General features: G+C 42.6%; 1 protein-coding gene across 1 annotated transcript in view; it reads right to left on the bottom strand.

Moving 5' to 3' along the window:
• The window catches only part of tenm1 (teneurin transmembrane protein 1), a 166,022-nt gene that overhangs the window by 50,619 nt on the left and 97,211 nt on the right, over nt 1-18,192 (bottom strand). Inside the window, exons 10-18 of the mRNA XM_041943515.1 lie at nt 16,981-17,175; nt 14,516-14,716; nt 12,389-12,574; nt 12,200-12,229; nt 11,929-12,075; nt 8,205-8,439; nt 6,830-6,949; nt 6,470-6,731; nt 5,036-5,321 (exon numbers count right to left, since the gene is read on the bottom strand). Of these exons, the coding sequence (XP_041799449.1) occupies nt 5,036-5,321; nt 6,470-6,731; nt 6,830-6,949; nt 8,205-8,439; nt 11,929-12,075; nt 12,200-12,229; nt 12,389-12,574; nt 14,516-14,716; nt 16,981-17,175 (1,662 nt within the window). The remainder of the gene's footprint in view (nt 1-5,035; nt 5,322-6,469; nt 6,732-6,829; nt 6,950-8,204; nt 8,440-11,928; nt 12,076-12,199; nt 12,230-12,388; nt 12,575-14,515; nt 14,717-16,980; nt 17,176-18,192) is intronic.

Genomic DNA, 18,192 nt, shown 5'->3' on the forward strand with positions numbered 1-18,192 from the left:
TAACGGGCAAACCAATCTCTAAGGGAAAGCGTCAGTGTTTTGAGAACTGCTTCACTACCGAATATCACTGTAGCTATATTACAAGAAACGACACACACACCGGTGCACGTACACACACTCGCTAACAAACAATACACACGGACGCCGTAACACATAAATGCACACTCAATATCTCACAGGTGAAGGCTTTTATTCCCCTCTGCTGAAGCCTCAGGCGATGTGTTCACCCCAGCAAACAGAGCATGAGTTCCCTTTCTCTCGCTCTCTCTGGCTATGTGTGAGCACACGGAGGGTGTGTGAGCGCACAAGCGTGTTGGCGTATGTAAGTATGTGTGTGTGTGTGTGTGTGTGTGTGTGTGTGTGTGTCTGAGTGTGTGACTGCATGCGTCTGCGAGGAGCTGCCAAACATAACTGGCCACAGTCACTTAGTTGTGCAGAAAACAACATAAAATTGCATATTTCATCACTTTAATTGTTCCAAAATCAACTAAAAAAATGGCTGTATGGTAAAAGGGACACAGCATCCAGCAGTGAGAATGAGGCTGCATGTTCTCTGTATATCCACAGGTGCATTTATCCAGAATGTGTGTTTTGTTTTCTTTTTGCTGCCTTGTGGATTTTATCCTCTGAATCCAGAGTTTTATTATTTTGTTGGGGCTCTGTTTTGGTGTCAGCTGAGGTTGTTTCTTCAGCTGCGCCGGTTTGGTATGTTGGTGTCTGGCCGTACACCTCAGTGGGAGCGGAGGCGAGGCAGAGGGTGTGGTGATGCCAGTCTAGTGGCACACTGCAATCTTGGTGCCAAGAACGGCTGTGTCTCGCTCAGTCTGCCACCCACCTGCACAGAGCAGGTTGACAGCTCGGAGCACTTGTGTTCCATAAATTCTGGCCACCTTGTTTGGTGAAGACACACACCCAACTCTTCTGAAATCACACAAACCCTTTTATTCATGTTTTGTTCGTCTGGCCATTTTTATTCCACACTTTTCACTTGTTCAGAAAAAAAGTTTTATTCTGGTTCTGGCATTAATGCTAGCAAGACAGAATAAAGATGAATGAGTTGTCCAGCTCTGTCATCTGACAGATAGCAGATCCTTGCAGGTCCCTGTTCCATGCAGTCTCTAACTGGCGGGATGTTGCACACTGTCGGTCCACAATTACGTTTGTGCAGCATCAGACTACGGAAACCTCTGTGCTCATATGCACATCAAACTCGTCCTTTTGATTAATCATTCTACAAAGTTTCTACTGCAAATCAACAGGCATGTTGGTGAAGGGCTCACTGAAAAAAATTCACACTGTTCCATGAAAAAAATACAGATAACTTGACTAAAAGCTCCATAAGGATCATCTGTTCCTGTCCTCCTCTGGCATCTCCATCCTAAACGCCAGGTAACCTGAGTAACGACTGCGCACTTAATCTTTTTTTCAACAACTGTGGCCTGAAGTGACGCCTGACATGTTTTTAATTGTAATGCAGGTCGTCCAGTGGCTGTGATGAGCAACATGATGATGGCCATTATTGGAGTTTAGTTTTATAGCAGTGCTACTTTTACAATCCCAATTTAATTTGGCTTCATTACCAGGATCATTTGCCATGTAAAAATCTGAACCACATTTTAAATTGCACTTTCACTTTATGCCAATATGGTGGTATTTAACTGCAGATGTTTATTCTATTGATCATTGCGATGGCATAGAAAATAGCACACTTTTACACATGGAAGACATGGTGACCAACAGGTATTGAACAGGTCACAACAGTGAAGTTATCATAAACTCAGTATATTTGAGCTGCTGCATTCATATCTAAAACTCAGCTTGTCTCAGACAACAGTCAGCTTCCTCTGAAAAAAACTCACAACAGGACTCCAAAACTGTCAGTGAGTCATGACAGGGAGAGCTCCATTCATGATTGCCACAGTCTCCAACACACCCACCTATAATGTAGGATAATGTATTATCTCTGATCCCACCCTGTGCCCAATTGCATAACAGGTGCGCCAGGTGAACCTGGCCACAAAATCACAAAGTGTGCTTGGCACACTCCTGACACACTAGGCAGGTCACATTTGACTATGATCTGGCCGTGGCACTGGGTTCACAAAATAGAGCCCTCAGTGTCCTCTTGTGTGCAGAGAGCATGAACCTGTGGAGGTATGGCGATAAAAACAAACGCTTGCAGAGAGAAAGTACCGACAGCTGCCGATTCTGAGGACAGACAGAGCGGACACCTAAAGTACCTTTAATAACATGCAGAATAATCAGAATCAATCATATGGATCATGTAGTTTATGCTGCTGTAATATTACCTGTATGCAAATATCAGATTTAACTATAGACGATGTACTACATCTGTCATGCTGTTTATTGTATTCATTTATATGCATCTGCACGTAAGCTGTCGCACGCATCCAGGCCAGCCACTCCTACTGAAAATACGTTCCTGCACATGCCAGGAACCATAGAGAGGGAAGGATCAGGGGAAAACACGGGTAGAGAGGAGAGAACAAAGGAGGGCAGGGGAGGACAGGAGAGAAGTAACGGGGAAGATCAGAGAGAATGGAGGAAATAACAAGCAGTGAAGAGAAGAAAAGAGAGTTCAGGAGAGGACAGAATTACAGGAAACACAGTGAGGGTAGAGGAAGATAGGAGGCAAGGGAAGGGGGTAAGAGGGGCATGGAGGAAGATGGCTCAGCAAAGCAGGGCAAATAAAAAACAGGATCATTTGAGAAAAGGTGAAAGATCAGGAGGGAGCTGGAGCAGATGAAATGCAGCTCAACAGATAAGGAGAGGAGGGGATGGATCAGGAGTAGAGAGAAAGCCTAGGGCTGGAGAGATCCAATCTTTGTACGAGACCATACACTCGAGTGGACAAAGCTTCTGGTATGCCTGCGATAGCTTAGTGCTTATGGAAAGCTCCCTCTCGCAGCTCCACTGTTTGTCTACAACCTTCCAGAAAGAAGAGTGGCGAACACAGATAGCAGAAATATCATCTCCTAAATGACCAATAGGAAGTTTAAAGGTTTAAGTCTTGACATCTTTAAAATGGCTGTTTTTGCCATAATGAGCCAAAAGAGCAATAACAGAAGCAGTTACACATCCAGTATATCGCTTTAGCACAGGTGAGAGAGGACACGGGGGAAAGTCCTTCTCTTTCACATTCTTCAAAATCTTCCATGCACAGATTTGTATTTTGCACATGCACACACTTTTCTCCATAAAGCCAGCCCAGAAGTGCCATCTCCCTGCCACAACTGATGATATCTTTACTGCCAGTTACTCCGCAGTATATTTGTAGAGCCATTCATCTTTCCATTCCCTTTTCTCAATACAGCTGTTGTCTTGTCCAGTGTCAGTGGTGAAGGTCTTGGAAAGGTGGTACAGACTGCTCGCTGTGCACCTGTTTGCACAAGCCACTTCCCATTGTATTATTATTTACTTGAATGCATAATTATACTTTAACTACAATGAGCACTTCATCAAATTGTGATAAATTGGCACAAGTAAAGAAACTAAACCTAGATATTGCAATAATAATTTATCATCAGGTAATCTTCAAGTTCTCATTTCCCAGCAGGAGAGTGTCCATTAACAGCTGGTTGATGATCTACTGAATGGTCAGTCATTTACACGACTTCCAGTCAGGCTTTTGTGCAAACCACAGTACTGTAACAGCCACTCAAAGACTTGAGATTTAAAGAGATCATGATAAAATGTCTGTTCTAATACTGTTGGATTTAAGCACAGTGTGACACAGTTGATCAAAACATCCTTTTTTAGAGGGTTGAGAGGTGATAGCCCTTTTTCTTTATTTAATTACTTCTTCCCATGTGGATGGAAGACATTTCACTGGATTTCTCAGGAATTTTATGTCTGGAAATGCTATGCCAGTGAGACGACGCTGTACGAACCCATTTTACCATGGAAACCTGAGCCCTGTTTTAAGGACTGGTTAACTATTTTGAGAGTGTCAGTGGGTTAGATGAAAAGATTGGTACAACTGCACAGCTGGAGGAAAATGATGATTAGCTTAGCTCTAAGACAGGAAACAGAGGGAAAACAGCTACAAACTGAAAATCACTAACTTAATAATTAACCCAGTGTGGGTCAATATAGCACTGATGCAATACTGGGTTCATTTTACCTTGTAGTCATGCATAGAAAACCCAGTGATTTTTATTGTGTAGCCTGGCTCTCCTCAAAGCAAATGTGCCAAGCAACACCTCTTAAACTCCTTAATTAACACATTATATCATGTTTATTTAATTTGTACAACAGAAATGTAAACACAATGCCATGAAATAGTCATCGCATGTGACTCCTGGAAACACTGCAACATGACATTTTAACATTTCTGTTTCTGTTCGGATTAAAAAATAAGTTAACTAGTGAGCTTTACAGGTGCTCCTCCACAGTTAACCCACGTGCACACAGGAGTGGTATCAATCTTCTTGTCTAACTCTTGGCAAAAAAGAGAATTAGCATATTTCTCACCATGTAAAACTATTCAAGTATTCAAGTCACTGGTTCACATCAGTGAAATAAATGACCGAATATCGCACTAGTCCTTGCAACTCCATAATATTCACAACAATACTACAACTGTCTTTAATCATATTAAAAAACAAAAAAAGAACTATTATTATTAATAATAATCTTATTTGTTCTTTCTTGCTAGTTTTTCCACACGCTAGAAATGTGGACCAAATTATTTTGATATTTACTTATGGGATTGATGGATTACCTTATTGGATCTAATTTATGATCATTTCTGATTCACTCAGTATGCAAGTATGCACTCTTTTCATGACTCATTCGCATTTGCTTTTTCCCCAAGTATTCTGCCCGGCATTCTTGCCTTAATTCGACAGGGAGAGCAGAAAAACGAGAAAACGAGAGGAGAGAATGGATGTCATGGGAACCAAGGCAATTACTGTATATGCACATCCTGGATGTTTTGTTATTTTTTCTTCATTTGAACCAGAAATCTGAAAACATTTGGTACGAGGCCCATTGTATTTTATATTCTACCTACCTGTTGCATGTGTCAGGCCCCAGACCTCCTGGCCGTAAACATCAGTCTTGTTCCAGACCAGCCTGTGGACCAGACCAGGCCCAGCAGGATACCAACGCTGGTACAACCTTCCCTGAACCGATGCGCGGACATGCACCTTGGACAGACCGCCCAGTGGGGAGATGGGGGACAATGGGGAGGGAGGTGTGAGGAGGATTCGCAGCAGAGAGAGGTAGCCTGCAGCACGCGTGCTCAAATAGTTCAGCTTCAAAAAAGCTCCCGGGATTGAAACTTCTTCTTGCACCGCCTAGGGAAAACCACAGTGAGAAATGCCAGTGATGGAAAAAGGATTCATGAGAAATGAGACAGAGCGAATAATGTTAAAAAAAGTGTTTTATCATTACTTTGTATTTGTGTAATGAGCTCACATAATAAGTGCTGCTGACAGGTACAGGAGGAAATAACTCACACAGTGAGGTGCAGTAAGTACACCAAGTATGTGTTGGCTATGTTATTATACTCATCAATATCACAAAAATTATTGAAAAAAGTGACGAGTTTCATGCTCATCTCACTGACAAAAAGTACAGCAAACATTTATTGAGCTACTTTAATATTCCTCTTGGCTAAAATCAGACGCCATTTGAGTCACTGATAATCTTAAATCAAATTATCTCTAGGATGACTATCTATGACACATTTTCATCAAAGGTCTAAAGGCTTTGATTCCATTTATTAACACAGGTGAGCTCAGCAGGTGTTACTAAGTTTACTCTGAAAACTAAGTACTGCTCTCTCCATTTATTTGCTTGCTGCCTGTTCGTCCTGATGTGTTATTTGTCTTGAGGATAAACTGTTTCTTCGTTTTGATGATCTGCTCATCCCAATCTCATCTGATTTTGTGAGATGAGCTTGAACTTTGAAGAGCAGACGGTGTGTCGTGGATACGAATAACAACGTTTAAAAGTGAAAACATCACTTTCCCCTGCCACAAAAGAATCAGGTGACCGTGGTGCACATTGGATACGACATTTACTGCAGTCTATCATGTCTCCAGCTAACAAGACCAAGTGTACCAAGAATTTTACTTGGGACTGAAATGAGGTCAGGGTGAGGTTTTGGTCACTAAAAAAAATCTCTGGAGTCACATTGGAGAGTAAATATATAATCACCAGTCTGACCTCCACACCTGACTTTCAGCCATCTAATTTGCTTTTGTGGAGGGGAAGTATATGGATGGAGCCCAAATTTGCATTTTGCTCATTCCTTATTTGCATGATGCAAAAACCAAATTGAGCTAAATTTGCAATATCCTGTGAGACCAGGTTGGTATGTTGCTGAGCTGTTACAAATTGAGCCTGAGCCTAATTCTTACTGCCTGTCATCTGTCGACATGAAGCACTGCATTGTTACATTTTATATAGATCCTCTGTTTGTAGTAAAGTAGTTTTATACCTGCAGCTCAGGCACTGCTGGCCCCTTCTCTGCACACGCTCCTGTGTATCTGGGAAGCGGGTAGGGCAGCACCAGTGGGTAGGGACTCAAAACACTCCTGATGTCACATTTAGGAGGTTGCGTTTCCTCCCTGGACATGGTCACCTGATCCAGAACCAGGAAGTTGTTGTTAGGCGTCCAGATGGTGCGTGTCTGTGGCAGGAAGGGTGGGCGCTGGAACATCAGGGTCATAGACATCGCACCCAAGGTCACCAGGTCAAAACTAAAGAGTTACATGACAGTTAGAGGGAGTAAGATTGGAGCACAGGGGGAATAAGTGAAGCACCATTGTTTGCATAATTTGGTTGTGGATGTCTCTACCTTCCATCCTGCCGACTGACAGTGTAACCATACTCTGGATGCTGTGGGAAGGTGATGTTGACCCCAACCAGAGGAGAGCCGTCCAGCAACGCGACGCTACCTCGAATCACAGCTACCCGACTTGAAAAACAAAAGGCAGGAAGCAGAGAGAGAGAGAGAGAGAGAGATAGAAAGAGATGCACAAAGCAAGGGAGAGATGACAGGTTTACAATGATGGAGAACATAATCATTTTTTGAAGAGAGAGAGGCATATTGTGACGCACTAGCCAAACGACCTTGTGCACAAAGAAAAAGCGACTGCATTTATTCTGCTCAGTACAATTCCCTTCTTTAGCACAGAGAAATCTGCCAGCGATTGCCAGGATACAAGGACCATAAATATAGCTTCACCCACAGTAAAACCTGTCAACACCCTGTCATATAAAAAACAAAACCTCCACATCATGTTTATATTACAGTGACAGTGGTACCTGCAGCAAAAAAGCTGTGTTGTTCTTTAAATAGCCCTTAAACTATCTGTCACATCTTGACTATTCTGAAATATTCATCTTGATTTTTGCAGGTAAAGTGTGAAATACAAAGCTTAAATGTGGAATAATTGCTGAACTGGTCAAATGAAGACAGATAAAGACATATGCACACGCGCACACACACGCACAGACACACACACGTTCATTGATGCAGCCTATCTGTTACTCCAGAAGAGGGATAAATGAGGGATGGTGAGGTTTCCCCGGGTGACTGCATTGCTCCGTTTGTTACTCCTGTCCTGAAAGCTGCCATTGATTTCTCTTCTGAAAAAACAGCCACATAATTAATTTATTTGTTTATTCTACAAGTGAACCAGGGGGGGAAAAAAATTTACTTTGCCATTTTTCAAAGAGGCATCACTTCTTGTTTTCCTAAGAAAACTTTCTAGGTCATCACCATGTCAGTGAGATGTATTTCCTCTCTTAGATGGCAGTGAGAGGCCACTGAAAAATTAATGGTGACACCTTTAGGACTGGTGTAACTGAATGATACATTAAGCATTAATATGTAACAAACAAATACTCTGCAGTTGTGGCCTGACACTGATACCTGAGGACAATGCATTGCCATGTGTCTAATCTCCAGGGGAACACAGATCACTGGGATGTGTGCAGAGGCATGTGAACACATGAAACGCCTCATTCACATGCAAACGCACACACTCTCATTAAACAAATAATGGACAACGGACGATTTAATGCTTTCATACAGATGTATTCACTTCATTACCTACTACTCGTGTCTTTCAACATACCACACAGTAGGACAACTCAAGGACACAGGCAGAAAATAAATATATGAAGGTATTCACATGCAGGTACACAAAGAGTAAACAAGCACATACCTGGTATCAAAGGGCACGTCTCCAGGGAGAGTGTGTGTAGCTGCTTTGCCAAGGAGGAAGCGTATGCGGCGGTAGAAGCTGTGAGTGTGTGTGCTGGCGGGTGAGGGCGGTGCGGTGGGGGGCAGCGAGGTCTGCTGCAACAGGGCTAAGGGGTCGGCCGAGCCGTGACACAGCGGGTCGGAGCCACAACTTAGCTGCTCGCAACAGTCGGGGTCTACGCAGTCCATCAGGCCGTCTGAAATGCACAGGAAGGCCAAAACGCATAAAATGGAAACACTTAAAATAAAATGTGCATTCACACACCAACATGTTTTATGAGCGGAGTTAGGTGTTTAGAGGGTGCTTGAATTTAAACTGTTAATATAGGTGAGACATGTTTATTATGCATCCTTAACAACGGCTTTAATAGATTTAAGTGACTAAGGTTTTGAGAATTAATTCTACTCTAAAGGCCAAGGTACTGTATATGTCCCCATGAAAAAGACACCATAAAACCTCAGAACTGACAAGAATTAATTTTTACACTGCTGCCTGGTGAGTTACTTGACTGAAGCAATCTAATCTACAACAATGAACTGCACATGTATCATCATTATCACGAGTATCAATCAAATGAGATTCATTAGGGGGCATTAGCATTCAATTATAGCATCTATTGCGATAAATCAGACCTGAATCACCAGCACTATTTGAATGTGATCCATAGAAGTCCGGCGTAAACAATGAGACACAAAGCAAGGCAGCAGGTAATAGGAGCCCGGCTGGCATTTGTGTTTCCTATTTCAAGCCTGTTTCTGAAAAGGCAGGAAACAGTGCTGACATTTAAATGCATCTGACCTCAGAGCAGAGAGCTAAAGGCCAACACTATTCTATTATAACCTCCTCCTACAAAGGTAGCATAGTACAATGGTTGATTTCCATAACATTCACTACTTCAACTTGAAAGCACATTTATTAATTGAATTTGTAAAATCATTGTTATTAAAAGAAGGCACAGGTTTGTAGCTTAGGCAGTAACGGTTGTTAACTATTTGACACAAAGACGATTCTGAGCACATGAAATGCAAATAAATATGAATGTGCACGTGCTTTCACTGTCTAGCATGTGGGGAAAATGCTGCTTTTTTCAAGAGGAGGAACAATACGCTCGCTCCTCTCTCCCATCCAGGCGGAATAATTGAAACTCTTTCTTCAAAGTTCCTCTTTATTCTCTGATTACTTGCGATAGCATCTTTCCATCTCTGTCTATCTTCAGAGACAAAAAGATTGCAGTGAGAGAAGGCTATGAGAGCCTACAGTATATCTGCCAATTAAGGGAGATGGCTGAATTGTGTGGTCGAAAATTATGGTATTTGAATAGCTGTGCAGAGAGGTGGAAGGATGGAAAGATAAGAGAAGTGTAAATGGTTCCCATAAGGCTTTGTTAGTGGGTCTTTCTCCAGCATAATCATCCCTACGCTGAACGGTTTGATAGCTGCAGTACAGACACTTGAGGAAGTTCATCAATATTCATATGACATTGTAACACCACATAATGCCATACAGTGTATATATTCCTTTTTGCATTCAGTACCTTACGTTGTGTATTTTTATGCAATTTTTTTGTTTGACTTTAATGTAGAGAAACTTGTCCCTTCCTCCACCCACTCACCACCTCAACCTCTACTTGTACCTACTCACACAGAGAGAAAGAAAATGTGATATTAAATCAAATCCACACTGTATGAAAGGGCTAGTCCAGCAATCCAGTATTGCACCTCCATACTGTGGGCAATCCATAAGAGACAGGTTTTAAAAATAATGAATATTTTATAGTATATTCAAAGCAGCAGAGGCTGATGTATCCAGACTTCTATTCCAAATATGGGTAAACACAGGACCTTACACATCCCATAATGGAACCAATAATACCTTTCTGCTTTTTCTTCCCTTTGTGCCAATGCACAGTAAAAAGAACAGTGAGACATTTTGCGAAATATACTAATTTGCTTTCTTGCAGAGTTAGATGACAAGATCAACTCTGCTCTGATGTTCAATTTAAGGCTACAGCCAGCAATCGCTTATCTTAGCTTAGCATAAATAATGGAATCAGAGGGAAAAGGCTGCCCCGACTCTGTTAAAAGGTAACAAAATCCAAAGTCCTCTAAAGCTCACTGATTGTTATTTCATTTGTTTAATCCATGTAAAAACCACAATGACAATTTGTGGTTTTATTTTCAATCTTCTCATCTAGTATAGCTCCTTAATGTCGAGTTAATTCCTTTAAACCGTACATCTTTAGTTCGTTTTGACTTTTTTCAGATTCGATAAAGCTGCAAAGCCAGAGAACGCGTGTGTTTTTCCAGTATTGTTTATGACCACTACAATGACCTTTATGTAAAATCACTGCAATGCCCCTTTAAAAAAAAAAGCTAAGTAACAAAGGGTTCACTTTGTTTAAAGTGCGGCTAAATTACACATGAATATGCTCATATACAATGTGTAAATGTATTGGTGCACTGTGCGACAATCCTTTATTTTTCAAATACCACAGATAAAATATTCATTATTAACAAACCCTAATCAGAACAATGAGATAGAACATAATCCAATAATACAACACAGAAAGCATCAGTGCCTACAGTGTTGGCAGGCCACGTTTCTGCTATGACTCCTTTCCTTTATTTAGTCCCTATTTTATAGTCCACAAGACATTTTTTATTGTATGGCTCTGAGGTTGTAATCTTGGTAAGGGACATGTAATTCATGTTTGGAGCAGCCATCTACACTGACTTTCTGATGTGTTGGCTCTGTCAGTCATGCAGCTTTGGTAAACAATGTGCAGGAAAAAAAGGTTACACTGCATCTATCAGCACCTCATACCACCCGAGCACCGAGGAAAGGACTACAAAAAAGTATGTGTGTTTGAGGTTTCCAGCTGCTGCGTGCACCGATTCAAATGCCAGTCATCACAAAGCGTGGAACCGCATGAAAAAAAACAAGAAAAAGAAAAAAAAACAAGGAAGCTTTTACTCCACACAAAAGCAACTCTACCTTGTTTGCAATGATGGATTACAGCACCGGCTTAACAGGCATGTCCATAATGGATATTTGATGGAGTTTCAAAGTGAATGGGCTCAGTTGAGAGTAGTGTAATATTGCACTATATTCTTAAAACTTGTTATGTATTGGAGAACAGCCACGGAAATGGTGAGGAAATGACTGTAATGAGCAGAGCTCCCGCTACTACTGAAATGTTCCTTTCTTGCCTCTTCACCTGAGGATAGAACAAGGCAGCTACAAGAGTGAGCGACATGCACCTCTCAACTGTCACCAAAAACCATGTAAGCAAAGGAGCAGAAATCTACTCTGCAGGTTTGCTGTATTTAGACTTGTGAAAATTTCTCTGAGTGCCTTTTATCCTAGCAGGTGGTATGCATATTAGACATTTAGCTGTGATAAGAAAAAAACAGACATACACACTTGCAAACATGAGCCTGCACGCACACACACAAATACATATCCAATATAATAAAGACCAGCAGGACTCTACAGGAGTCTCAGCAGGACAGGGACATCACAGAGGGATGAAGGGGAGGAACAATGAGGCAGATTTCTCGGCAGGAGAAACAGGAGGAGACGCAATGGAATGGAATGAAATGGACAATCTGCCAGAAAGACAGAAATGAAAGAGGTAAGAAAGAGAAAAAGAGATAGAAAATGATAGATGATGTTAGAATGTCACCTCCGTCGTTGTCTGTTCCATCACTGCAGTCAGTTTCCATGACAACGCTGCATCCAGGCCCACTCCATCCAGTCTGGCAGACGCAGCGCCAGCCGCTCTGCTCCAGGGTACAGCGCCCGTGCCCACTGCACAACCCTGGGCAGCCATCTGAAAAGGTGTGTCCCACATGCGCACATGCACGCACACACACGCACACACACACGCATTATTAGTATTTGTGAGCTTGTTGGAGAAGCACATGAAATCTAAATCCTAAATACAGATAAATTACCTTTAACAACAACGTCCAAGTCATGAGTAACTGTGGGCAGGAAAAAGTGAGAATTGTGTAAGAGAAAGCAATTGTAAATGGAAATTATCCCAACAACAACAGCGACACCTTTTTTTATCATATTAATCATACTAATCAAAATATCACAGGCAATAATTAAACACTCCCACATGCACACACGCAGCTCACCAATGTTACAGTGCTCTCCCTCCCAGCCGGGCTGACAGATGCAGGTCCCGTCGTGGCACTGGCCGTGTTCTTCGCAGCGAGGATGGCACGCTCTCTGGTCGCACGCAGCGCCAATCCAACCCTCCTCACACTGACACTGGCCCTCTGAGCAAACACCGTGGCTGCCACATGGCACCGGGCATAACTCTGCCGAACAGGTGGGCGAGGGTACGCATGAGAAAAATTCATGTAAGTGTGAGAGAAAGAGAGAATGAGAGGCAGGGGAACCAATGGAGAAATTGAGTATTGGAAGAGAAGGTAAAAGAGGCAAAGAGGCACGGGGGACAGGGAGCAGGGAGAAAAGTTTAAAAAAAAAATCAGAGTTGGGGTGAGCCATCGGATATAGGTGAGGGAAAAAAACACAAGCGATAGAAGAGGATAACCTCAGAGACTAAAAAGTCTACTTTCTCACAATACACAGTCTTCCCACCTCTAATAGCTGAGCTCCCTGAAGGAGGGGAAGAGTGAATAGACTCATAATAACAGCCAAATGATTCGCATTTGCACCGCATATTTAAACTACAGGGACTCCAATTCAGCTCTATTATTCTTTTCTGACATTTTGATCAGATTTTGTGGGTATGTTAATACCCTTTCTTTTTCTTCATCTCTCCATCTTTGTCTCTGTCAGCCTTCTCTTTCAGCATCCCTTTCCATCCCTCTCTTTTGCAACATCCCTTTTGAATTCTTTCCTCCTCTTTCTGTCTATTTCCTTTCTCTGCACTCCTCACCATCTAACACACACTCACTCACACTCTCTCTCTCTCTCTCTCTCTCTCTCTCTCTCTCTCTCTCTCTCTCTCTCTCTCTCTGCAGAAGCAAAGCCTCATCCATCAGTAAAGAGAGCAAAGTGCTGGAGGCACACAAAGACTACTTATCCAGCTGCAGTAAAAAGTTATTTCAATTTAAATATACATAGCATGGAGAGGGAGGAAAAAGTGGATTAAAGTTGGAGACTTTTTCAGCTCTCTATTAGAATTACATTAGCTTAGCTATGCTTCAACAAGGCCAGGACGTACAATTGCTGGGTCCTTTTGATTAAAAGCCCGGCAGGTAGAGAGAGGCCACTCATATCTCAGGTATTCAGGCACGGTCTATCATTATCATGGGCTATATCACTACATTAAGGAATGCATGCACCTGAGAGCAGGAGCTAATGCCAATTGTCTGCAAAGCATTGGTGTACACGGTAAAACAGATCCTTCCCAACACCAGCGTTAAGTGAGTGTCTTGGAAACAGAGGAAAGTCAGTGCTATAATGGCTATTTTCCTCTCTGTCAGTTTACACTGCAAGGACAAGGACACATTTCTCACTGCGTAGTGCAGAGTACTGCATTCTTTAGCTTAGACGCTACGGTACACATGCTTTAGTTTTCTCGTTACAATGGCTAGCTCACTATCTTTTCTTCACAATCAATGTAGAATTGCTGTCTATTCCAGCTGGTGGAGTTTACTGAGTGCAAAGTCAAGATAAGGTGGTTGTATGAGTGAGAAATCTTTTAGAACCATATTTAAAAAAACACGCATTCACTAATATATAGCGAAAAGGTAAAAGGGGTATGCAAAGAACATCCACACGCTTCTAAATGCCAGGCTGGAATGTTCCTCAGAGCAGCAGTCTCTGAAAGGCAGCAAAGTGAGAATAGGTCTTTTCTTTTTCCCGCCTGTCTTTTTTACCTCATTTAGCTGAAGGGAATATGTGTGTGTGCTTGTGTGTGCATGAGTATTCTGCATGTGTCTTAACAGTAAATGCACAGTAAAGCGAGCGTTATGGGTGGGGTGGGGGTGGGGTGGAGCTCCAGAGTGCTGCCATCGGAGAGTCATGAGGGGAAATCTCATTTACGGCAGCATGAAGAGAGTGCAAAAACACACATGCAAACGCACACGCGCGCGCAAGCGCATACACACACAGAGGCCCATTTCAGAGAGTGGCTCCAATCCATATTTCTCTCTCATGTCTATCAAATCCCCAGAAAATAGTATCTGGCAAGACCATGCATGCTACAAGAACACTGGCAAACTAGTGATGTGCAGTTGCAATTTTCAGCGTTTTTTTTCTGTGGGTGAACAATAATCCTCAAGTCTTACCAGTGTAGCAGTCTGGTCCTGTCCAGTTGGGCTGGCAGGCGCAGGTGTCTGACTCAGGGAGATAGGTGCCATGTCCTGAACACTGCTCCTGACAGGCTGGCAGCGGGTCATCACAACTCACTCCTGCCCAGCCTGCCGAGCACACGCACTCCCCGCGCACGCACACACCATGGCCGCCACACTGAGGGTCTATGCAGTCCACTGTAGACAGATAGATAGATAGAGAGAGAGAGAGAGAGAGCGGGCAAAAAGGAAAAGCTAGAATGAGTCAGAGGTGAGAGGAGGGGGTGAGGGGGGCGGAGGGGTTGGAGGGCGGGGGGCGCCTGCCTCATTATAATCATCAGTTCACCGAGTATGAAAGCAGTGTTCTTTGCATCCCATCCAGGAGTTAACCACCCTAGCTACAATCCCTGTATCTGTTCCACAACATTACACTTCATAGGACACTTAGAACTGAGGCTTTGATAAGGGGTGAAATGGGTTGGTCTGTGTGTGTGTGTGTGTGTGTGCGTGTGTGCGTGTGTGCGTGTGTGCGTGTGTGCGTGTGCGTGCATGTCATGGTGGTCTGTGCTACGCTGTGTTAGTGTGTGTAATTACAGCTCTGAGCGCCAAGCCAAAGCTCAGCACAGTTCGGCTCAGCTCAGCTCAGCTCAGCTCTGCAGCTCAAGGTCAAACACCTGATTCGGTCTCCACAGGCCGTGATACTGGAGGCGACAGCAGGGCGGTCTTAGGGACAGCTGGGCCATCAGGTTATGATCAAGTGTAACATCATAATTGTTTTAAATATCACAGCTTTGTTTGTTTTTGCTAATTGACTGGGTGGTTTTACAATGGACAGCTGCAAGTGGAGGCCTACAGCTCGTTTCCTATACAACTGTAAAGTGCCTCAGCTACCTGAATCACTGATTGATTTGTCATTTGTACCCAAGACAACTTTTTACTCCCTCTACCTATAGCTTTATGTCTTGGCTACAATAACATTACAGTACATAGAGTACATAACAAGAATACAAATTATACATTTAGCAATATTATTCATTTATGTTTTAGTTATTTTCAGATTAGGTTAAGTTGCTTAGAAATTCCATCATTTGGCATGTGAATAGTAGCAAACAGCTTATATGGGGAAAAAATGGTAATCTAAAATTGTTTGAAATCAGTATGTGAATGAGTAGAATTTCAATGTTGATAAGCCTGTAAGGACCATGATGACAGGACATTCAATGCCTCAGTCCTGTCAGAAAACAGTTTTGTATGTATACAAAAAAGCACATTATTAAGCACAAGATTTTGTCATTGTCATTATTTCTTTTTCTTGCTTCCATTTGGGATGAACAGGTTGTATAGAGAAAGCACTACCTTGCCATGGAGCAAGTGAACACACAAGCTATTTTTCAGCCTTCGTTTTTTAACATTTTGCTTAATCTGCACCATGAAAAGTCATGCTGAATTAGCAGCTAGCAGTTCCTGTTGGGGCTGTAACAGACAACGATCATGCAGATTGCTTTTGATACAGCAGAAAAGTCTAAATTTGATGTGAAATGATTTTGACAAGATCTGAAGTTACAAGGAATGTGTTTTTTATTTGATTTCTTGGTGGATACATCGACATTTATCCTTGATGCACATTTTGTGCTATCACTGAAAAGAGGAAGCTCTGCAGATTCCAGCAGTATGTATGATTTATGTGCATTTCAATTGGACACCGGCACTGTCAAATTATGACACTGAGAAGAAAAAGAGGTACAGTCTGTCTATATCAAATTTATTTGAAGCCAACTGATGTAACTCACATCAATTAGGTTCAAAGTTTAAATTCATTACTAAATATGCACTAGCTGATTATTCTCCAATTGGGAACAATTGAACAAGCAGAAAACACAACACTGACGTATTAAAACTTAAAACAAACAATTGCTTATCAACACATCCAGCAGACACAAAGCAACATGAGCATTCATTATGAGTCCCGCTTCTGTCTACCTGATGAATGTAAGTCTAATATTCATTCTTCTTTTAGCTCCACTTTGTTCTCCACCAACTCCTGAGGTCTATATCTATCTCTTTAGGAGCTAAATGTTCCATTATGTTAACGAGCTAGTCGCTTTGAGCTTTGTCTCCCTGGCATTTGGTGCTGGGCAGGCTGGAAACAGCTGCCTGCTGCAGCTGGAAACTAGGCTGACGTAGGCGGAGTTGCTGGCTAGAAACTCGAAATGATGATGTTCTCCCCGTCAAAGCTTTTTTTTTGGGGGGGTATGGGAGGGGGAAGAGTTAAATGGGTTGATAATCTAAAGATAAAGGATGTAATATGCTGTACTGATTGCAAAGACCTTCAAGGCAAATTTGTGATTTTGGGCAACATGAATTAAAATTGACTTGACTGATTTCACTTGATTAAAATGCTCGTTGCGCAGATGTGACATTATGAGGTGTGTATCTTCTTTTGAGAGCATGAAACGTCTTACCTTGTTCACAGTTAACCCCCTTGTAGGCTGGACTACATATGCAGATTCCCTGGATGCAGGAGCCGTGGTTAGAGCAGGTGGGGTCGATACACTGACCTTCCTCCACGTTACACTCCGCCCCCTTCCACCCTGCCAGGCACACACACCTTCCTTTCTCATACACGCCGTTACCGCTGCACAACACGGGGCATGAATCTGCAACAGGGCAAACACAGATTACACCCACATACTCAGTGGTATACACACACTCACACACACACACGCAATGCTGCAGTATATTAGCTGGGAGACCGCAGTAACCTACCGTGAGTGGGGCTACGCTCTCTTATCTCAGCTAGTGCGCGGATTCAGCAAATCCTCAAGCAGCCCCTTTCTCCCTCTCTCTCCCTCCCTCTCTCTCGCTCTCACACACACACACACACACACACACGCTCATACGCAAGTGTATACACACACACACACTCCAGCTTATCCCTCACGCTGTTTCAATTTACTCAAGCACCACCTGAGCCCGGCTACCACGGCAACCCAGGAATTGTAGAAAATCCCCCCAACGTCACCTCACTGGCTCTGAACAGGCCGTGAAAACAATCGTGAAAACGGAAGATTAGGAAAGAGAGCATTAGGGGTTTATAGAATGAGGGTGGAAAGCAGACCTATCTCCATGCAGAGATGGAGAGCTGTGTGGCTAATGTAATGACAGCCAGGTAGAATAAAGTCAGTGAGTGCCTCATGACGCACTGACAGTTACACCCCCCCTTCCTCTTTGCAGCTGGAGGAGGTATGGCAGCTCCAAACTTCAAATGGATTAGAAAGACGATCCAGAACCAACGTCTTTTTTTCTGGGATAATTTGCAATGAAGGCTCTGTGCATTCATGCGTGCGGGCATGTGTTATGTGTTTGTTTGATCCTTTGTTAAATCTAACACTCTGCACCCCACAGTAATAAATTCACACTTCACTTTTTACAACTCTTGCCAAAACTTGCTGTCTAACTTTTCAAACAGAGAATATTATAACACGAGCAAATGAGCAAAGATGAGAGGAACGAATGAATAAATGATGAGCGTAAATAAATCATAGGATGTGATATCATATCAGCTGTTTCTACACAATGAGACAGATACAACTACAGTAATTTTACAAAGAAGGACAGAGGGAGAGAGAGAATGAGGAACAGAGGCAGGGAGAAATGAAGAGGAGAGCTCGAGA

This window comes from Chelmon rostratus, chromosome 9 (assembly GCF_017976325.1).
Source record: "Chelmon rostratus isolate fCheRos1 chromosome 9, fCheRos1.pri, whole genome shotgun sequence".
Lineage (NCBI taxonomy): Eukaryota > Metazoa > Chordata > Actinopteri > Chaetodontiformes > Chaetodontidae > Chelmon > Chelmon rostratus.